General features: G+C 41.7%; 1 protein-coding gene across 4 annotated transcripts in view; it reads right to left on the bottom strand.

Annotated features, from left to right (window-relative positions):
- The window catches only part of ptpn11b (protein tyrosine phosphatase non-receptor type 11b), a 197,853-nt gene that overhangs the window by 142,242 nt on the left and 31,614 nt on the right, over window positions 1–23,997 (bottom strand). Inside the window, exon 1 of one of the 4 annotated variants that reach the window (XM_068017061.1) lies at window positions 12,788–13,048. The exons of 1 other annotated variant lie outside the window; for it this stretch is intronic. In XM_068017061.1, the coding sequence (XP_067873162.1) occupies window positions 12,788–12,795 (8 nt within the window). In that variant the 5' untranslated portion in view covers window positions 12,796–13,048. Of the gene's footprint in view, window positions 1–7,853; window positions 7,917–12,787; window positions 13,049–23,997 lie in introns of those variants that run through there. 2 more of the 4 variants (XM_068017063.1, XM_068017059.1) reach the window with 2 other exon arrangements.

Genomic DNA, 23,997 nt, shown 5'->3' with positions numbered 1-23,997 from the left:
GAACTCGCTGCCTACAAGGGTGATAGAAACAGAGACAATCAAATGATTTCAAAAGGAAATTGGATGGACACTCGAAAGTAGTAAACTTGCAGGGCTATGGGGATTGACTGTGGGAAAAATTGGAAGGACTCGGGTGGAGTTGGATGTGGTTCTGTCGGGCTCGGTCGTTTTTTTTTTTTGCAGACCAAAGCAGGCTTTTAGCATGCCCTTCCAAGCCATGACGGGAGCATCCAGAAGTGCTGCGCGTCCCACTTGGAGGGTCTCCGGCTCCCATAGCACCAGCATGGTACATAGTGGTTACTTTACTCAACTAGTAATCCAGAGGCCTATACTAATGATCTGTATACAACCTTGGTGGAAATCGCACCTGGAGTATAGTGTACAGTTTTGGTCTCCTCATCTGAGGAAGGATATACTTGCCATAGAGGGAGTGCAATGGAGGTTCACCAGATTAATCCCTGGGATGGCAGGATTGTCTTAAGAGGAGAGATGGAGGAAACTGGGCCTGTATTCTCTAGAGTTTTGAGGAATGAGAGGTGATCTCATTGAAACTTACAAAATTCTATCAGGGCATGACAGGGGAGACAGAGATAGGATGTTTCCCCTGGTTGAATGAGTCTAGAACCAGTGGGGGGGGGGGGGGGGGGGGGGGGTGGAGAGGAGGGGAGGAGAACAGGACACAGTCTCAGAAAAAAGGGGTAGGCCATTTAAGACGGAGATGTGGAGGAATTTCTTCACTCAGAGGGTGGTGAATCTTCGGAATTCTTTACCCCAGAGGTCCGTGGAAGCTCAATCATTGAGCATGTTCAAGACAGAAATTACATCAAGGGATATGGGGATGGCATGGGAAAGTGGTGTTGAGGTAGATGATCAGCTATGATCTAATTGAATGGCAGAGCAGGCTTGATGGGCTGAATGGCCTACTCCTGCTCCTTAATTCCTATGTTCAGATCTCACCATGGCAGCTTGGGAATTTAAATTCAATTGGTTACAAGACTCTGGAATAAAAAGCTATCAGCAGTGCGTTCCAGATCACAACAACTTGCTGTTATACAAAATTGAAAAAGCCATTTAATTTTTGGTATGGTGGCTCTCACTTCCTTTTCCATTTCTCTTTTAAAAAGGTATATTATGGATTCTGCTTCCAACATTGCATTCCCTTTCCTAACAACCCTTTGCATAAAAGAAATTATTCTAATCTCTCCCTTAGTTCTTTTAGGATTGATCTTAAATTCATTGCCTCTGGTTGCCACTTCACCATCCAGTGGAAATAGCTTTTCTCCAATTTACTTTATTAAAACTTCAATTTTGACTCTCTACTTGGTCTTCGCAAACTTTTTTCTGATGAAAAAAAAAGAGCACAAATTTCTCGAGCTTCTTCTCATAAAATGAGGTATTAAATAAGTACTTTGCATTTGTCTTTGTCAAGGAAGAAGAAGCTGCCAAAGTCACAGTAAGAGAGGAGACAGTTGAGATACTGGATGGGCTAAAAATTGATAAGCAGGAGGTACTGTAGCAGCTAGCTGTTCTTATAGTAGATAAGTCACCAGGTCCAGATGGAATGTATCCTAGGTTGCGGAGGGAGTCAATAGTGGAAATTACAGGAGGTGCTGGCCATAACATTCCAATCCTATTTATAGTGACGCCAGAGATCTGGAGTATTGCAAATGTTATACCCTGTTGCACAAATGCGGAAAGGATAAACCCAGCAATATAGATCAGGTCAGTTTAACAGTGGTGGAGAAGCTTCTAGAAATGATAATCCAGGACAAGTGTGGATTACTTAAAGAAAATCAGCACATATTTGTTAAAGGCACTTTTGGTCAGCTATGTGGCCTTGTCCAATCTACACCATCTCCTTTGTTATCTCTTGCCCCAGCCCCGCCTCACTTGCTTATAACCTTTGACTTTTCTAATATTTGCCAGTTCCGAAGAAGGGTCACTGACCCGAAACGTTAACTCTGCTTCGCTTTCCACAGATGCTGCCAGACCTGCTGAGTGGTTCCAGCATTTCTTGTTTTTATTTGAGATTTCCAGCATCTGCAGTATTTTGCTTTTATTTTAGTGTTTAATTCACTGCCACTTCTCTTCCAGGAATGCCTACCTTGAAGAAGTTCTGCTCTTCTCTCAGACGGGATTTTCATTTGTCTTTTACCTTGTTCACCTTCATTGCTTTCTATTTCCCTCCTGGTGTTCGATAAAGTGTCGACCAAAACTCGTTTTCAGTCACATCTCCTTCCTCAGGTGACTGTCTCCGGCTCCGTCTTATTCCACATGGATTCCAACTGCAGTTTCACCCATCATGTTTTGAATCCACCCAGGACTACAGGTATCTCCGAGAAATACAACGTTCCTCAGACTGCTGCTCTCACCGCGTCCCGAGATCCACACTCAGTACTATGCGCCGCCACATGCACATACTGAACCTCTCTCTCCAGCAGCACCGCCTCACCTTATCTCAAAGCTGTTCTACTCCGCAGTTTAATTTCATCCTTCGTCTCATCCGACGCATTAACAAAAAACTTTTTTTCTTCCTTTCAGGTGTTAAGGAACGCAAGCTCCAGCAGCTGATGGGGACGAATGCTCCTCCAGATCCTCCTTCCGCTTCACTTCCCTCGGACCCCACCCCTTCTGATCTGACCCCTTGCCGTGTATTCACTATACCCTCGGACCTCCCTCTCTGATGCTGAACGTTCGGTACTCAAAGGTCTCAGTTTTATCCCCTTACGTCCCCACCTCAATGAATTTCGCACTCGGCATGATGTTGAGCTCTTCTTCCATCGCCTCCGCCTCTGGGCTCACTTCTTCGACCAGGAGTCCTCCCCCCAACCAGCAGACCCATTCACCCGCCTCCAGCATTCTTCCTCTACCTGGACCACTCTCCCTGGCCTCTTACCCGCTCTTGATCTCTTCATTGAAAACTGTCGGCGAGACATTGGTCATCTCAATTTATCTACCCTCCTCACCTCACTCTAACCTGTCCCACTCTGAACTTGAGACACTCCGTTCTCTCAGGTCTAACCTTGACACGGTCATCAAACCTGCAGACAAGGGTGGTGCTGTTGTTGTATGGCGTACCAACCTCTACCTTGCAGAAGCTCAACGCCAACTCAGACAGTTCTTCCCACCTCCCTCTGGACCATGACCCCACCACTGAACATCAAGCCACTGTCCAAAGGACTGTCACGGACCTCATCTCCTCTGGAGATCTTCCCTCTACAGCTTCCAACCTCATAGTCCTGCAACCCCGGACAGCCCGCTTCTACCTCCTTCCCAAAATGCACAAACGGGACTGTCCCGACAGACCTATTGTGTCAGCCTGCTCCTGCCCCACTGAACTAATTTTTCCCTATCTTGACTATCTTTTCACTGCTGGTCCAATCTCTTCCCACCTACATCCATGACTCTTCTGACGCCCTACGTCATTGACAATTTCCAGTTTCCTGGTCCCAACAGTCTCCTCTTCACTATGGATGTCCAATCGCTCTACACCTCCATCCCCCACCAGGATGATTTAAGGGCTTTCCACTTCTTCCTTGAACAGAGGCCCAACCAGTCCCCATCCACCACCACCCTCCTCCACCTGGCTGAACTTGTTCTCACATTGAACAACTTCTCCCACTTCCTTCAAGTAAAAGGTGTTGCTGTGGGTAACCGCATGGGTCCCAGTTATGCTTGTCTTTTTGTGGGATATGTCGAGCATTCTTTGTTCCAGTCCTACTCAGGCCCCCTCCCCCAACTCTTTTTCTGGTACATTGCTGACTGTATCGGTGCCGTTTCCTGCTCCCGCCCCGAACTGGAAAACTATCAACTTTGCTTCCAATTTCCACCCTTCTCTCACCTTTACATGGTCCATCTCTGACACTTCCCTTCCTCGACTTCTTGGTCTCCATCTCTGGGAATAGGTTGTCTACTAATATCCATTATAAGCCCACCGACTCCCACAGCTACCTCGACTACACTTCTTCACACCCTACCTCCTGTAAGGACTCCATTCCATTCTCCCAGTTTCACGGTGTCAGACGCATCTACTCTGATGATGCTACCTTCCATGACTGTGCTTCTGATATGACATCCTTTTTCCTCAACCGAGGATTCTCCCCCCCCATTGTTATTGACAGGGCCCTCAACAGTGTCCGGCCCATTTCCCACACCTCTACCCTCAACCCTTCCCCTCCCTCCCAGAACCATGACAGGGATCCCTTTGTCCTCACTTTCCACCCCATCAGCCTCCATATCCAAAGGATCATCCTCCGCCATCTCCAGCGTGATGCCACTACCAAACGCATCTTCCCCTCCCTTCCCCCATCAGCATTCCGAAGGGATCGTTCCCTGGTCCATTCCATTACCCCCACCACCTCGTCCCCGTCCCATGGCACCTTCCCCTGCAATCGCAGGAGGTGTAACACCTGCCCATTTACCTCCTCTCTCCTCACTATCCCAGGCCCCAAACACTCCTTTCAGGTGAAGCAGCGATTTACTTGTACTTCTTTCAATGTAGTAGACTGTATTCACTGCTTGCAATGTGGTCTCCTCTACACTGGGGGGACCAAACGCAGACTGGTGACCGCTTTGCGGAACACCTCCGCTCAGTCCGCAAGCAGGACCCTGAGCTTCCGGTTGCTTGCCATTTCAACACTCCACCCCTGCTCTCATGCTCACATCTCTGTCCTGGGATTGCTGCAATGTTCCAGTGAACATCAACGCAAGCTCGAGGAACAGCATCTCATCTACCGATTAGGCACACTACAGCCTGCCGGACTGAACATTGAGTTCAATAATTTCAGAGCATGATGGGCCCCCCATTTTACTTTTATTTTTAGTTATTTTTTTTTTTCCATTTTCATTTCATTTCATCTTAGTTTGTTCAGTTTGTTTACCCACTGTTCTTTTTTCATGTTTGGACTTGCTGCTGTTCAACCTTCAGTCCGCTAACACCCTATTTGTACTAATGCTTTGTCTTTCAACACAACATTAACATATTGTTTGCCTTTGCTCCATGACCTTTTGGTCAGCTATGTGGCCTTGTCCAATCTACACCACCTCCTTTGTTATCTCTTGCCCCAGCCCCACCTCACTTGCTTATAACCTTTGATATTTCTAATGTTTGCTCGTTCCGAAGAAGGGTCACTGACCCGAAACGTTAACTCTGCTTCTCTTTCCACAGATGCTGCCAGACCTGCTGAGTGGTTCCAGCATTTCTTGTTTTTATTTCAGATTTCTAGCATCTGCAGTATTTTGCTTTTATTTGTTAAAGGCAAATCGTAGCAAAGTGGAATAAGCCCATGGAATAAAAAGCAGTGGCAGCACGGATACGAAATTGGCTAAAGGACAGGAAACAAAGAGTAGTGGTAAAACGTCGTTTATTTCAGTCTAGAGGAAGGTATACAGTGGGGTTCCCTAGGGATTGGTACTAGGACCACTGCTTTTCCGGATATATGCAAATAACTTGGAATTGGATGTACTGGGCACAATTTCAAAATCTGATGAGACAAAACTTGGAAGTGTAGTGAACTTTGAGGAACATAGTGATAGATTTATGGAGGACAGAGACTGGTGGAATGGGTGGACATATGGTGGATGAAATTTAATGCATAGAAGTATGAAGTGATACATTTTGGAGGGAAGAGAAGACAATATTAACTACAGGGTACAATTCTAAAACAGGTGCAGGAACATAGACTTGGGGGGGGGGGGGGCTGGTGGTGGGTGGTGTGCATATAGGATCCTGGGCTTTATAAATAGAGGCATAGAGTGCAAAAGAAAAGGAAGTTATGATGAACTTTAGAAAACACTTGTTTGGCCACAACTGGAATAGTGTCTCCAATTCTGGTCACTGCACTTTAGGAATAATGTGAAGGCCTTAGAGAGGGTGCAGTAAAGATTTATGAGAATGGTTCTAGGGATGAGGTACTTCATTTACTTGGACAGATTGAAGAAGTTGAGGTTGTTCTCCTTAGGACAGAGAAGGTTGAGCGGAGATTTGATAGGTGTTCAAAATCATGAGCGTCTAGACAGTAGATAAAGAGAAACTGTTCCCATTCATAGAAGGATCTAGAACCCGAGGACACAGATTTAAGGTGGCTGGTAAAAGAAACAAAAGGTAACAAAGGAAAAACTTTTTTTATGCAGTGAGTGGTTATGATTGGGAATGCACTGCTTGAAAGGGTCGTGGAGGCAGACTCAATCGTTGCTTTCAAAAGGGAATTAGATATGTACTTTAAGGGAAAACAATTTGCAGGGCTATGGGAAAAAGGGACTAGCAGAGAATCAGCATGGACTTGATGGGCTGAATAACCACCTTCTGTGCTGGAGCCATTCTATGAATTACAGCCCCTCATCACTGGTATCATCTTGGTGAATCTCTTCTGCACCCTTAATATCTTACTTGAAGTGAAACACTCAGCTGAGCACGATATTCCAAATGCAGGCAAATCAATGATTTATATAGGTTTACATGTACAAGCACTGCAGTGCTTGCCTTGAGGGTTATCTTGCAGCATCACAACTCGTCACTGCCATTATCTCCCTAATAAAGCATAGACAATAGACACCCCAGGAACCGGTGATATCATTCAAAGTCATGACATCAGGTTCCATATGTACGTTGACGACAATCAGCTTTACCTCACCACCATCTTCCTTGACCCCTCCACTGCCTTTGTGTTATCAGACTGCTTGTCTGACATACAGTCCTGGATAAGCCATAATTTCCTTTGGTTAAACACTGGGAGGATCGAAGCAATTGCTTTCCTGAATGACCCTGAAGGGTCATTTTCCGCACACTTGCTCGTTATTATTAAGGAATATATAATACCCCACCTCTCACTCCACCTAACGATCGACTCGGTTAAAGGCGCTATATAAATGCATTACTGTTTCAAGGAATGCACTAATGATTTTCCCCTGCGTCCTTTAACATACATTTCCATAAATAACGGTGAACCAAATGTGGAAATACTGGACTAAACAAAATTTTAATCACTACAATGCAAACTTTCTCACTGCGACAGCCCATATTAAATGTAACTTTGTGGCACGCAAACAAGGCACTGAGATAGATTCACCGATTTTGTGCAGTGGGAGAGCAGTTTCGCTAGATATGTGTGCGGGTTGTAGAATTGGCATTGCAGTAGAATACATCTATCTCCAACCCGCGTTCACGTTTAGCAAGGTTCATAAAAATAGCCTTATGTCTCATGCTAAATTCGGTCAGCTCCTCCGCATCTTGTCTTCGTCTCTTGATGATTTATGGCTCAAAGCACAAAAAGTTCCGTAATTACTATTTTTTTCCTTGTCATCTTCATGCCCGAGTCCCGGCACGTGCAGCAAGGTTCAGCAACAATTTTATACAAGTCCCTAATGAATTTGGAAACAATTTAATGGTAATGCATTCTTACGCAGACATTTTTTTGCACGGAAAATCCATTGTGGCATATCACTTCCTCTTTGTCCAACCGTACATTTCTCTTCGTTGCGTATACATATTAACAGCAGACAGTCCAAAATTAAGCATCGCAATCAATTTCCAATTCTACATGATCATGACATACAACATATTCATGCCATCAGTAAATTCGTTCATGCTTGGTGTTGTAGTATCAGCAAATGATAGCACCCAGCGAGCCAGAACTATAAACTCGGGAAGAAATTAAAATTATTCTGCGCGGTTTGCAAATTTGCTATTACTGTAGTACGGCTATCTTTAACCCGCGTTTACGTTTAGCAGTTTCAAAATGCTTTATCTCCAATTTCTTCTTTTTGAAATTTCGAGCAGAAACGTTAGACTGTGTATGGCTCTCATGTTCTGTGGCTAAGGAATATTGAAATTGGACCAGAATTGGAATCCTTACTGTTTCATATTTCTTCTGTCAATTAGGCACATCTTCCCCACTCAGTTCTGCAAACGAGGTCCAAGATAAGGACAAACTTTAATAGAAGCTGCAAACCTAATCTACTGAATTGAGGAAATGCAGCATCACAGGGATATCCGCAACGGATTGATATAACTTTCCAAATTTGATCATAAATACTGTATACCAATACTTATTCACCAGTTCTTTAAACATTTTAAAATCATATTTAAAGGTCCATCAGTTCAAACTAGACAAGCTAATTTTATCGCACATTTGCAAATTGCACTGTAAACTGCAACTTACCCACTTCCAAAAACAACTTGTATTTACATAGCGTCTTTAACGCAGTAAAGCATCCCAAGGGCCTTCACAGGAGTATTAAAAAACAAAATTTGACAGTCTCAAAGGCAGATAACCAAAACTTGGTCAAAGAGGTAGGTTTTAAGGAGCACCTTAAAAGAGAGAGAGGCAGAGAGGTTTAGGGAGGGAATGCCAGAGTTTAAAGCCTCAGCAGCTAAAGATATGGCTGCCAACTGTGGAGTAATTAAAATCAGGATGCTCAAGGAGGCCAGAATTGGAGGACATCAGATATCTGAGGGTTGTCGGGCTGTAGCAAATTACAGATATAGGGAGGATGTGGCCATGGCTGGATTTGAAAACAGGAATGAGAAGCAAAGTTTTGTTTTTTAAATTTAAAATGGAGCCAGTGCAGGTTAGCGAACATGGGGGTGATAGGTGAACAGGACTTGGTGTGTGTTAGGACACGGTCAACAGGGTTTTGGATGACCTCAAGTTTACAGAGGGTAGATGATGAGAGTCTGGCCTGGAGTCTGTTGGAATAGTCGAGTCTAGAGCTAACAAAGTCATGGATAAGGGTTTCAGCAGCAGGCGAGCTGAGGCAGATGCGGAGTCAGGCGATGTTACTGAGGTGGATATTGACAGTCCTAATGATGGTTCAGATATGTGGTTGGAAGCTCATCTCAGGGTCAAATATGACACCAAGGTTGCAAACAGTCTGGTTCAGCCTCAGTTGATAGTGGGAGTGTTAGAGTTGATGGCGAAGGAACGGAAGTGGTGGTGGGAATGGAAGACAATGACTTTGGTATTCCCAATATTTAGTTGGAGGAAATTTCTGCTCATTCAGTACTGGATGTCGGACAAGGAGCGTGACAATTTAGCAACAGAAGTGGTGGTGAGGGAGAGCTGGGTGTCGTCTGTACATGTGGAAACTGATGCTTTGTTTAAAATGTTGCCGAGAAGCATGTAGATGAGAAACAGGAAGGGGTCAAGGATAGATCCTTGGGGTACCAGAGGTAAGTTCAAAGCAATGCCACATAACCATAGTAATAGGAACATATAACAGATGAAGATTTATCACATTCTGCTGACTAGTTGCTTGTAGTATTTCAATTTCAAGGTTTTTGTTTTAAAGATACAATAAATTCAGTAATTCCTCTGAGAAGATGACAGTTGCTTCCGAGCACACTGTAAAACTGCATGATTCTTTTGTCCATAAATTTTAACATACAGAAAAATCATCAGGTTGGTGTTCACAATTCTGCAGTATGTGCTCCCATAGTGCACTATGTGCAGATGCATAATTTTTACTTCTACATTGTCAGAGTTATTAGACTATGTAAACAAGCAACTTGTTGGTTAATTTATATTTTTACATAACTATGAATTCCCTCTAACAATATGTGCAACCTGCATCCAAGAGGGTGATTTATTCGAAGGCCTCTACTGATGCCACTATAAGGAAGTGTCAGAAGGCCTGTGTAGAACTGTCCCTCTGACTGTGGAGATCAGGAACTCAGCAGTGTGGGAAATCAAGCCTGCATCCCACCACTGATATTGCAGTTCAATGGTGTTTCATTGTGTTTCACAACAAATTGGTGGGTTTCAAGTTTAAAATAAACTATTTAATATGTTAGTACTACAGCGTTCAGATATGTCTAAATGATTTCCACCAGGGAGTATAATCTTTTTAAAATCTCAATTTTTTTCCTGTTGCCCCATGCACTATGCATCATTCTTCAGCCAAGGGCACTTTTATACTTATTGTTTCTGATTGGGGAAAGCCACTTCCATGCACCATTCTACTAGCATCTTGTTCCAGTCTCCACACTGGCTCAGAGACCAGTTCAACAGCAGGCTTGCAAGTGCTGTGCCATGATGAAACTTCACATGGCAGGCCATTCAGAGTATTTGAGGTTGAGCCAAGTTCATGTCTTGGGATGTTTGCAACACAATGTTAAAGTATTGAACTGGATCAGTACATTTAGCAGACCAATAATGGAGATCGCTATTCCGATAGCAGATCAGGAGACCCACAAAAAAAGTGAATCATTGTTACTGGAATGAGGTAAGTCAGGCAGCCAATGGCTGTAGAAATCTGCTTTTAATTACAGTTCCACTTTTGTGAAGCCACCTAAAGAGGCACCGAAAAAAATGTTACATGAACATTTTGTTTTTTCTGTCTGCATGATTCTACTATTTTTCACCAAACAGAAGTACAGTTAATGTCTCCAAATCCTAATTAGTATAACAAAGCCACAATGAATAGAGCGACGTGTCAATTCATTCCATCTTCGCTGCCTCCGGAGAATACTTGGCATCAGGTGGCAGGACCGTATCTCCAACACAGAAGTCGTCGAGGCGGCCAACATCCCCAGCTTATACACACTACTGAGTCAGCGGCCCTTGAGATGGCTTGGCCATGTGAGCCGCATGGAAGATGGCAGGATCCCCAAGGACATATTGTACAGCGAGCTCGCCACTGGTATCAGACCCACCGGCCGTCTATGTCTCCGCTTTAAAGAAGTCTGCAAACGCGACATGAAATCCTGTGACATTAATCACAAGTCGTGGGAGTCAGTTGCCAGCGTTCGCCAGAGCTGGCGGGCAGCCATAAAGACGGGGCTAAAATGTGGCGAGTCGAAGAGACTTAGTAGTTGGCAGGAAAAAAGACAGAGGCGCTAGGGGAGAGCCAACTGTGTAACAGCCCTGACAAACAAATTTCTCTGCAGCACCTGCAGAAAAGCCTGTCACTCTAGAATTGACCTTTATAGCCACTCCAGGCGCTTATCTCTCAAGATAAGGAGGCCAAAGATGATAACAAAGCAGTATGGAAACTTAACTTAATAATTTATTTTAATAACCTGTTGATACAATAAAAAAATGTTGGAATTCTGTTTTTTTTAAATAATTTTTTGATTAATAATATACACTGATTCATATCCTGGTGTAGTTGTACATCTTTTTATATGGCAATAGGATCAAACAGTTAAGAATCAGCTCAGACACAGAGACTTAGACACAAAACATCAAAATACTGTTAATAATTATAAAGATTACTGATACCATAACCATGGTTAAAAATTACTATTCAATTATCCTTCAAAGATTAGCACAAACAAACTAGTGGACTAGCACCTAATCAATGCTTTCAGTACTCGTGTAAAGTGGACAGCAGGACACCATCAAGACAGTGATGATATAAAGTAAATCAATTCAACAGGAAACTGAAAGGTATTGGCTTTGTGCCAAATTATGAGATTAAACAGGTAATGTAAAGAGTCTGACACATGGAGTTTAAAAAGAAACAGAGCAAGCTAACTGAGCTGAATGGCCTTTTCCCAATATATGGTCACATGTTTCTGGACATTAGCAAAAATGACTGGTGCCAGTAATATACTGCTACAATTAACAACTGTTTGCTAATGGTCAGAGTTCTCCCTTCAAAAATCCTTGCAACAGCTTTGAATTCAATCACAGAAACTATCACCAGTTTACAAAAATGTTACACAGCGGCTGAAACAGCAATGGAATTTTTGCAAGTTCCAGAACTTTGTAAATACAATCTTTCAGTATTTAATTTGAAAATAAAAGAAACAAGGTACACAATATTTTTGGGTTGCGTTCAGAGCTAACCCCAAATTCAGTCTGTCATTTTTTTTATTCACCACACAATTGCCTTTATCAGGGAAATAAAAATCAAGCCTTTATTAGCCAAGAAATAAGGTTACGAGAATTACATAGACTGAGACTGTAATGCATTTAAACCTCCCCATTATTTCCAAATTGTATATTGATGAAATAAGCACCTTAAAAAAAAAATCATAGGTTGTTTCAAAGAAGGGTAACAAATAGGTTGAGCATTCAGAAATATAAACACACAGTCTCTTACCCACTTTCCCTACTGCATGTTTACACATCAATTTTCTGATATTCAAGGGAAAAAAATCTGGCTATACTTAGAAGTATAAAGCCACGGCTATTTATCCCCTCAAGCCTGTTCTGCCATTCAGTGAGATCATGGCTGATCTGTGACCTAAATCCATATAGCTGCCTTTGCCCCATATCCCTTAATACCTGGGGTTAATAAAAATCTATCAATTCCAGATTTTAAATTAACAATTGACCTAGCATCAATTGCTGCTTGCGGAAGAGTTTCAAACTACGGCCACCCTTGCGTGTAGAAGGCTAAATTTTAAATATTTCATATACTAACAAAACTTTTGAATTGATTATTTTTAAGCTATGCAGCAATTAGATTATAAATGTTAAACTCTTAAATTGAAAAAATGCAAACTAGAGGAAATGTCCTTAAAAAAAAATTATAAACTAATCTATGTTGGCCTACATAAAACTAAGAAAATATATTTCTGGAGTGCAGAATATTTTAAAATCTATAAAAAGATCTTTATAACAGGGTACAATACCTTCCTATTTCAAATTAATATTGAGAATGCTTTAAAGCGCTATACTGCATTCTAACAGCTGGATAATCTTTCTATTTTCTCAATTCTTACTGTACATTCAGCAACAGATAAGATCCTGTGGCCTACCATACACATTACAAAAGGGAACACTTTTCATACAAAAATAAAATCTACATTTTCAATAAAAAAGCTTTATAGTTTCCATACCTCACCATACTGTCCAAAGCTCTTCAGCCCTACAAATAAAGCCAACAGCCGTTAATCCAGCTTAAGTACACAGAAGTCAATAACTCCAGAACAGCTTGGGAAAATAAGGGAAAAGGGCTTAATCAGGATTTGGTGAGTGTAGTAAAGCAGTTAAGAGAATTTTGTAAGGAACAGATTGCAATGCTTGTTCAGAGTTACTGCAACGTTACATCAGGACAGTCCTCAGTAGGCTTTCAAGCAGAGACGACAGCTGCTTCAATGAGGTCGTATAGCGGAAAAGGAAATCGGATCAAAGTTCTATCTTAGAAAGAGCAGCAGACATTTTCAGGAAGTAAAACACTGTTAGCTTTAGTGCTAGCTCATGTTAAAACATAACATTTGATATTGAGTTTCCTTGAAAGATTTACTCAATGTGTTGTAAAAACGTTCTATTTAATATTTACTGAAGTGACTGATTGTGTTGAAGAGCATCTTTCCCAACATTTCACATCTAGGTGATTGTAATAACAGCTCTCAGATAGCAGAGTCTGAACACCTGACCCATTTTTATTTTTTCTGATTACCAATCTTGTAGTTTTCAGAGTGGAGCCTGTGCAGGCAGCTAATAGGGTACACAATAAATTCTTTTTCCCCTCCCAAAACGTACTTACTATGTACATAGCACCAAAATACTCCAATGCTTACTGCAACCATACAGCGGTACTTACAAGTTTAATACTCTGCTTCAACTGCTAAATGCTGCTAATGAGTTATGTTTTCTTAGCCGATGACTGCTATAATACAAGGTTACAATAATTTCCTTTCATTTACTAAACTTAGATTGACAAATTGTGACCATGTACACCCCAAAAAGGTCCAGTCAGAAATTTTACATAAATGCAAACTTCAACTTCGGTTTAATTTTATTCGTTGGTCAATGGATAATGAATGTTGTTAGCCAATACAGATCAAATTAACCAAACTGAAAACTATAACAAAGATTATAACTGAAATAAGCATTTTAGCTAATTATACTCAGTGCTTCTGAAATTAACTGTTATCAAAAATAAATTCATTACTCACCTGTACTAAAAAAATTTTTATTTTTTTTTAAAAAAAGTCTCACGCCATAGAAATTCCAATAATATTCCTACATCAATATGACAATGAACAGGTAAAAATGTCAAAATTTTAGAGGGGTACCCCAACTGCCACTTTATACCATTATAAATTTCATTTTTAGTTACTTTTTTTGTGAAATGATTCAAATAATTTTCACAGCACAGAGAACTGGAACAATTTTCCACATTTTGCACTCTGCCAGTCTAGTTTTGTTGTTAGCTAAAGGATGAGGGGTCATCTCTACAATGCTTCAATGTACCTTAACTTCAACTTTAGAAGATCAACTTTTTGTGGACTCAAAACAGCCATTCTTGAAACTCTGATATGGTGATCATTGTTGGACCCTGAAGCTATATTGTGGACTCAACATTTGAACCTGGAATTTCTGATCTTTTGAGGTGCTTTTCTTGTATAGCTTTACAGAAACAATATTTAAACATTGTAGAAAAGATTGCTGAAAATCATTGTTTTTACCTTGGGAGACATAACTAACGTCAGATGCAAGGAAAACCGAGTGATACAATGATGTGAAGTCACAGTACAGTTGGCATGCTTAATTGCAGTAGCATAACAGCCGATTTTTATTATTGAGAATGTAGCTAAAGGGCCAGGTTCCATAGAGCAGGACGAGAAGTTCAAAAGAAGTAGAAAACACGGTATATCAAGAACTAATGATTAAGTGAGATCAAGCTTCAACTTTTAAAACCTGAACATTGTAGAGAGAGGGAATCATTTTTGCAGGTCTTAGGCCATAGGAAAGTACTATCACATGTGGCAGAACCTGCCTCTCAAGGAATGGCTTTCCCAGCCATCAGCAAAATGTGCACCAAGAGAAGACAACCCACCTAAATGGATTGCTTGCTGTATGTCCATAATCTTTTGTAGATGGAAGGATGCCAACCAGGGAGGCCCTTTGAAATTGAGTTAGATACATCTTGACTTCAACAAAGTAAGGATGCAAAGGAAGAATATGTCACCAAGTCAACCTAGAGCCAAGGTGTATTACTAAGGAGGGGATTATGAAACCCAGTGCAGATTTGGATGTACCGAGTTCAAATTGCTTACAGTAGCAATTAGAGATCAAACTGCAGAAGGATGAAGATTTGTTTTGCTAGTATAAGCATGACATAAATGAGTTTGGAATTTTGTTTTGAAATTGTAGGTAATTTTCTGACAAGTGCCCACCAGAAATTGGGTTGATACTGCCCCAAATTCATTTCAGTACATCAAAGAGGATGGAAGTATTAATTGCATCAGTGTAAATTTGATTTAAAGCCAGGTCCTGGAGTTGAATGTCTCCTAACTTATCAATACTGAACAGAAACCTAGCATTTCTCCACCTTTTAGTGGATCATTACAGAGGGCTTTTTGCTGCAGATGTTATGCAACATAGTTGACATGAAAGAATAATACAGAATATACAAAAATAAAAATACAACACACAAATAATCTTCCCTCAATTGGTTCACATCTTTCAGGGCAATGCAGATTTGTCAGGAAAATTATGGACATTTGATTTCTGTATATGTATCCTTTTTTTGGCAACACAGGACCTCTACATTGAATCTAGCATGTTTTCAGCACAAGACAGGTCAACCTTCACTTCAGTACCATGGGATCTTTAATGTGCACATCAGAAGGGAGATTGGTTAATACTTCATCTGAGATAACAGGGGTAATTTTCAATTTTATCACCTGGGCAGTAAAGGTGGCAGAGTGGATTCCATACCACCCCTATTCTTCCCCATTATAAAACTCATCCAAATTTAATCTAATTGAAAACAAAATTATCCCCAACATCTCACTCTGACAATGTTGAATACTGCACGGAAGTGTTAACCTACATTATTATGCACAAATCAAATATGCTGTAATCGAATGCCTTTCTGACTCGGAGTCAAGAGTGCTACCAACTTATTCCAATGATCTGTTTTATTTCCAAAACTGTCAGTTTATATTTACTGTAGTTATCACAGATATAAGCCAGGATTGTCTACTTTGACTGAAACTGGACAGATGCAGAAACGTTCCGATATTAGCCTAATCTGAATAAGTTTGGCAGATTCAGATCCAAGGATGTGCACTACCAATATGCAGAATTAAAATTGACTAGTTAACGCAAGTTCTCAGTTAGGAGACATTTCAGGTGGCAGTAGTATTACAGAACACTGGTACAGTTGGCTATATGTTTAAAACTAGAGGTTCTGTCCAACTACACAAATCATAGTTTCCACTCATCTGAAATTCCCTGTTGCTTGCCATTGCAAACTAAAATTTGGAGGTATGGAATATCATCCAATTACAGCCTGAGCAGCATGTAAATCCACATCTGAGATCTTTCCCTCATTGATCAACTACACAAAACTCTTAATATTTCAAAGTCCTGAATAGTTAGGGCAAGACATCCAAACTTTGTTTTGGAACACCAATCTCATGTAAATTGGATGCCAAATATTTGCATAATAAATATTAAAATAGTTTCCCCAGTAGATCAATTAGCAAATGCACGGCTCGGTGTGGAAATGAGCCATACATTACAGAAAGTGACCAGTTTAAAATCACCAATCTGCACTGAATTAGTTCATTTCAGCTGAACCAGAAACTTCAGAGAAAGGAATATAGTCATCTTACATTTAAAAGTGTTGTCATCTTAATTAGGGAAGGAAAAAATGTTCACATGTCAATTACAAATATTATAATAAAATAGCTGCATCAGTTATATCCAATGGTCAAAGTCAAAGGCCAAAAAATTTAGCTCTAGTGCTATGGAAGGCGGAGGCTCCTCAAGGTGGGTGCATACTGGTTCCCACCGCTTACAACATAGCCCATGTGGTGCCCCATGCTGGGAAGGCGCTCACACGGCATACCATGTGTGCTGGAAACTTCTCAACTGGTCAGATTGTATCAAACCAACAAACAAACAGTCATTCCAGATAGTCTGACATGTGAATTCCAAACTAGATCCATGCAGGTCCACTGAACATGCATTCAACTGCAAGAGGACCCTACTTCCACCCCACCCACCAATTCCCGCTCACATTATTCAAAGGGCCAACCATCCAACTTACAAGTAAGCTGATTTAGACCAGCCTTCTGCTATGCAAGATTTGGGGAAGTACTGTGGAGTATTTTTGGATGCGTATGGTGAGTTGCTGGATTTGGCACACAGTGTTGCTCACAGGGAGGGCAAAGGATTTGGTGACCTGTCCACACAAAGGCTGCAAAAGATGTGGGGGCTGCTGTTGCAGTGCCTCTGGGTCTGCGAAACAGGGAGATGGAGCAGAGACTATGGAAAGGGAAAGCTCTGCACAGAGGGAGGAGGAAGAGGAGGCAGGGAAGAGGCATCTGGGATGTCTTCACACTGCACAGACTGCCCATGAGCGCCTATTCAGACTCCGATTCACTTATATACCTTCATCACCATTGCTCCACTATACCTGACCTTGCCATTGATCTCCAACATCGTATCAGTGTCCTCTTGGCCAGAATTTTGCAAAGCTACCAACAAAAACCTTGCATAACACCTTTATCAAGTAACACATCCAATGAGATAAGCAAAAAAAATTCATCCTTGCACATTCTCTTTGTAGTTGTCTTGTGGGTAGCCTTGCCTGTCCTAGTGCTCCCACACTGCTATTCCGTGGCTGCAGCACAGTTGGGGAAGGCTGCTGACTTGCACTGGCCGGTGGCCTTGTGGGCCCAGCTTCGGACTGCACCACATCGGCATGGGCAGCAGCAGTCTACACTGACTGGCTAAGATGCAATAGCAAGGACACTGGCAGAATGGAAATGAGACAGCATGAATGCTGTTAACTTGAGAGAGGGCAGCAGGTTCATGCTCCATGTACCATTGCCACTCCCACAGGTGCCATGTCAGCAATTTCAGTAACTGCTGGAGCACAGATTGCTGGACAGCTGAGAGCACCTGCATGCCCCTTTGAGCACTGAGATATACAGCCATGATGGCAGCAGTCCAAGCCTGCATACCAGCAAGCGTGGATCTCAAACTCCGTCTAAGCTTCCACTCCGGCAGTCGGATGTAGCATGGCTTTATCGTGTGCTGCAGCGGAAGCTGAGATAGCGGCCACTGGATGCGGCATCATGGATGAGTCCACTAATGCTATGATAGCATTGACCACCACTTCTATGCTGGAAAGGATAAGCTCCAAGCTCTGCGCAATGCCCTCTGTCAATTTGAAGCCGGAGTCCTCCATGCTCCTTGACAACTAGAGGCAGCAGTCTGGCACCCAGCATCTCAGTGTCCATGCCCATTAGCATTCTCCTGTATGCGGCCCCACTGAAGTCCTCAACTGAGTCCTCTGTAGTAAAACTAGTCTGCAACATTGCCCTCCAGTAAGCTGGTACACAAACTATCCATTCCCACTGGCCTGGCTGCAACCTGCGCGTGTTCGGTGTGTTATGAAAGTGCTTCTTTTTTTAAAAAAAGTTTGAGGATTCGTATTTTAAAATCATGGACACTAGTTTATTTGGGAGAACTGAAAAGACTCCGTGGATCTGTTTTTTTTTTTTTAAAACAAGGGTCACAGAGGTCTTGTTTGAAAACAAATCTTTACTGGCTGTCATAAGCCTCAAGCTAAATAAACAGAAACCTTGGTGACTTGGGGGAGATGTTTACAGAGAAGGGACATGTCAAGATTTATGAGGAAGGAATTGGTTTTGCTTTTGAGATATTGCTTTGACAGGTTGAGGTACGAACTGTGTTGAAAAGCAGTTGAAGATCAACCTGCCAAGGGAGAAACACCCAGCTCATCTTTCTTGCACCTCTAAGAGACCCAGAGAAATCCAGTGTGTCAAGCTCCTCTTTCTCTACCCCTTTGAAAAACCTGCAAATCCAGAGTGGGATAACTGAAACCCCTGATGCCACAATTCTCCTGGAAAGCCTACCAGACTACCTTTCCGACATCTCCAAACGAACAACATTAACTACTCCAGAAAAGATCCCAGTGATCTGTCTCTGTATACCCGGACGCCAGTCCAAAAGTGACAACTGACATCCTTCCATATCTTCTCTTTTCTCTTCAAGAATTAATTATTTGGCTGAAGTATTCTTTTTTTTTTGTAAAAGAATGGCGGGGGGGGGGGGGGGGGGAAATGGAGTATCGTGACTGGTGGCAGGATGGAGGGCCCGTCATCTCCCCATCACCAAGCAATCTTCCCAGGGATGGGATAGGCAGATGGCCTTCCCACCCAGAGGCCAATTAAGGCCCTTAAGTAGCCAATTAACAGCCAATTAAGGGCATTGCCCTGCTGCCGCTGGGATCTTACCAGTGATTGGGGGGCCTCCTCCACACAGAGGTTGCCACACAACGAGGCAGCCACCCTGTGGACTTGGGGGTCCTTCCTCCTTGGGCAATTTGCAGCCCATGGAGGACCCCCACCAGGAACAACTTTACCCCCAGGACCTCCCTCCCCCTTGACTGCATGACCATACTATAAACCCATACTATGCTGGCAGTGTAACCTCTGCACACCACCACCCTATTCCTCATTGTCTTCTTCACCCACTTACCCTCCACCCAGCTATGCAGTCTCCTCAGAGGCAACAAGACAAAAGAGCTGTAGGGAAACTTTGGAAAAGACTCTGTAAAATCCCTCTGACCCCCCAAAAGGTGATATCTCAAAAGACCATGGTGAAAACTGCCAATGACACATCTAACTTCTATATGTAGAAACATTAGCTACCTTTAGGAACCTGTCCAGCTACATTTTCAATGCTTGCAGCAATTTCACACTGCATGCACCAGAAACTTATTCCAGAGGTCAACGACTCTAGGAAAATAAGTACTTTCTACTATCTAACCTAGCTCGATGCTTTCCTAACTTATACTTACGTCCCCCATCCTCGCTAGCTTTTATAAAAAAAATAGAAAAGATTCAAACAGATACCCTTGTTTCTATGCTTTTCCAAGTAAAAAGCCCCAGTACTCCAATGGTCTGTCCTGATAACAAAGAGTCTTTAAACTAAGCATCAATCTATTGCCTTCCCCTCAACATTTTCTAGAGCACTATATGCCCACCAAGGCTGGGGACCAAAACTGGATCCACTATTCTAGATCTACCCTGATAAAGGCATGAATGAATAAGATTCTTGAGACTTCAAAGAATCCATTTAGTACTCCATCCTGTGGTTCACAAAATATATCAAGGCATGCACTCCCGTCAAAATAGCTAACATAGTACAGGTTCTTGCATATAATTTTTTTGTCAAAATCTGATCATTTTATTTGCATATTTCTTTTAAAAAGTACAAATTACTATAAAAGAAAACTTCCTAAATCTATGTTTTTGTGTAATTATAGTGATAAACAGGAAATTCCATTCTTTAATAGTCTTAGCTAGCTATCAACCTAAACTCACTTTTGACTACTACAGTTATACAGAACTCAACTGTAGTGGAGAGGGGATGGGTTGAGGCAAGATCTATCAAAAAATAGATTTTTTGGAAAAATAGAAGAATCAGCACCTCTTTCTTTCCTTTCACCATCTCTGTGGACCAAGTCATTTTTGGGTTGAAAATCAAAGACCAGGCTTTCAGCAATTTTACTATTAATGGGAAATTGAAAAAAAAAAATCTATTCTATCTGAATAAAAAGAGTCATAATGGCACATAAGGATGCCTTTCAGCCCATGGAGTCCATGCCAGCTCACTGTAGAGCAATCCAATCAGTCCCATTCCCTGCTCAATTCCTGCAGCCCTGCAAGTTGATTTCCCTCAAGCGCCTATCCAATTTCCTTTTGAAATCATTCATCATCTCCGCTTCCATCAGGCTCGTAGGCAGCTAGTTCCAAGTCATTACAACTTGCTGTCTAAAAAAGTTCTCACCTGCCCCCTGCATCTCTTGCCCAAAGACTTAAATCTGTGTCCCCTAGTCCTAGCATCATCAGCTAATAGGAACAGCTTTTCCTTGTCTACCTTATCTAAACCAGTCATAATCTTGTATACTTCTATCAAATCTCCCCTCAATCTCTTGGTTCCAAGGAGCACCGATCCCAGCCCCTCCAACCTAAACTTGTAGAAAAAAAAATCCCTCATCCCTGGAACCATTCTGGTAAATCTCCTCTGCATCCTCTCAAGGACCTCCCATCATTCCTGAAGTGTGGTGACCAGAACTGGCCACAATACCCTAGTTGTAACCTAACTAGAGCTTTATAAAAAGGTTCAGCGTAACATCCCTGCTTTTATACTCAATACCTCCATTTATGAAACCCCAGATCCCATATGCTTTGCTAACTACCCTCTCAATATGTTCTGCTACCTTTGAAGATTAATGCACATGAATCCCCAGGTCCCTGTCCTTGTACACGCTTTAGAACAGTGTCATTTAGTCTATATTGCCTTTCCCCTCTCCCTTCTGCCAAAATGTCTCTCACACATCTCTAATGAATTCCATCTGCCACCTGTCTGCTAGCCTATCTTAATCCTGTTGCAGTCAATTGACATCCATTTTCACTGCCACACCTCCAAGCTTGGTATCAGCAACTTTTAAAATTTTTTGTAATATTCCAATATCAAGGTCAGCTACATACATTAGAAAGCAGTGGTCACAGCACAGACCATTGGGGGAACACCACTGTTTACTTGTTTCCAGTCTGAACAAAAAAATAAATTTACCACAACACTGATTTCTGCCCTTAAACCAATTTTTTTTTTTAAATCCAAGCTGACACGGACCTTCCTAGTCAATGAGCCTCAACTTTGTTAACCAGCCTTTTACATAGTACTTTGTCAAACACTTCCTTAAAATCCATATAGACAACATCTATCACTTTCCCTTCATCAACCTTCTCCACTACTTCAGCAAAAAATTCAGTCAGTCAAGCTTGATTTGCCTTTTACAAATCTGTGCTGCTCTCCTTAAATAACTCAAACCTCTCCAAGTGGCTGTTGATTTTTTTTTGCCTGATTGTTTCTAAAACCTTATCCACCACTGATGTTAAACTGACCGGCCTGTAGTTACTGGGAATGTCCTTACACCCCTTCTTGAATAAGGGAGTCACGTTTGCCATTCTCCAATTCTCTGGCACCTTCCCTGCATTTCGGGAAGATTGGAAGGTTATGGAAAGCCCTTCCACTATCTCCACTTCCACTAGTAACCTGGGATGCAAGCCATTCAGACCAGGCGACCTATGCACTAAGGATAGCCAGCCTTTCCAGTACATCCTTTGTATCACTTTTCACCCCATCCATTATTTCTACTATCTGCACTTCTACTGATATTTTGTCAGCATCCTCTTCCTTAGTAAACACTGCTAATAAGTACTCATTAAGTATTTTAGCCTTCCTCTGCACCTCCAAGAAAATATCACCCTCTTTGTCCCCAATAGGCCCCACCCCACCTCTTGCTGCCCACTTACTATTTACATGCCTGTAAGATGATTTTTGGGTTTCCTTTTATGTTCATTGGCAAAGAGAGAATGAGAATAGAATGGCAGTCTGTTACAACCGGAGGCAGGAGGAGTGCACTAATTAATTCATTCCCACTTCTCCACAGGTCGGAACATATAGTTAAATTTTCCTACTTATTGAACCGGTCAATAAGATATTCTATTTCCCCCCCAAAAATAAAGCACACCAACCAGGTTTCTTTATTAAACAAAATTATCCGTTTATTATAAACGGAGTCTTAACCAATAATTAAGTAAACATACACATAAATTGAAATATTAAAGCCCCTTATTTTATCCCAGCCCTCACAAACACATACAAAACCGGTTAACTGGAAAGAAAAAAAGGAATTTTTGTTTACAGTTGCTACAAAGATAGAAGGAATAAAAAAAACTTAGGCTTTTAAGAAGGTATGAAAGGAAGTGCTTTGTTTTGGCGAGGTGTCCCAAAGGCAAATAGGTTGCTGCCACTAGGAATCTTCCTAGAACAGTTATTTCCAGGCGATTTTGATGGTCTGTTTGGGTAGGCTTTCAAAAGAGATTCAGCAGAGAAGGCTTCAAATAGGTGTTACATCAGGTGTGAAGCGAAGGTTTCAATTCTCACATTTGATGCAAAGTTCCTTCAAAAGATGCAAGGTTTCTGCAAATATGCAGGAATTCTTCGAATACAGGAGGCAACCGTACAACCTGATGTAGGAATTCTTTAAAGATGCAGGGATTCTTCAAAGAGGGAGAGAGATATATGATATCAGCTGTCTTCTCCTGGCAGGCACACAGCAACTCCTTTCTGTTTTTGGCCAAACAGCCACTGGCTTTAACAGTTCAAAAATGAAACTTAAACCTTTCCAGGAGCAATGAATTTATGACAACCATAAATCTTTGTTTGTCATTCCCTTGTAAACATCCTTTTTAGAATCACAAGCACAAACCCCCTGCTGGGTTATTTACAAACAGATGCTTTCCAGTAAGATTTGTTTAATGGTCAACCTTCTGTTGACCTTCCTTTTAAGAAAAACACCCAAAGTTCAGCTTCAAGATTCCAGCATCCATAGAATCCTTTCAGTTTTAAAAATATTGATTCTCAAGTTAACAAAAAATGGAATCCCTTGTAACAAGTCTTATTTTTGTCTTCACTTCCCTTCTCAATGTATTGTATTTGGCCTGGTTCTCGCTTAATAAATTTACCTCATACATACTCTTTTTTGTTTCATCATATTCTCCATCTCCCTGGTCATCCAAGGACCCCTGGCTTTAGTTCCCTGACTTTTTGCCCTTGTTGGAATGTACCTGCCTTGTAGCTGAAACATCTCCTCCTTGAAGATCACCCTTTGTTCCATTACAGTTTTTCCTGTCAATCTTTGATTCAGTTTTACTCTGGCTATATCTTCCAATGTAGTAGTTCTACTTTAGATTGTTTCTTGCTCGTCTCCATTGCTAATCTAAATCTTATGATATGACGACTCTTACCCAAGTGGCCCCCCCACAGACACTTGGCTCACCTCATTCCCCAGCAATGCCTCCTCCATAATTGGACTGAGAATATATTGGTCAAGGAAGTTCTCCTGAAATTCTTCACCCTCTGCTCCAACACGTGTTGCTTCCCTGCAGATGTGCTCATCTATCCCTCTCTCACTGTTTAAAGGCCTTTAGAATACCCTCAGTAGCGTGATCATACATCTCTTGCTTCTCAACTCTAACGAAAT

Source organism: Heterodontus francisci, chromosome 37 (genome assembly GCF_036365525.1).
Source record: "Heterodontus francisci isolate sHetFra1 chromosome 37, sHetFra1.hap1, whole genome shotgun sequence".
In the NCBI taxonomy this organism is placed as follows: Eukaryota; Metazoa; Chordata; class Chondrichthyes; order Heterodontiformes; family Heterodontidae; genus Heterodontus; species Heterodontus francisci.
Note: the sequence above shows the minus strand (reverse complement) of the source record. Positions and strands in the feature narration are given on the sequence as shown.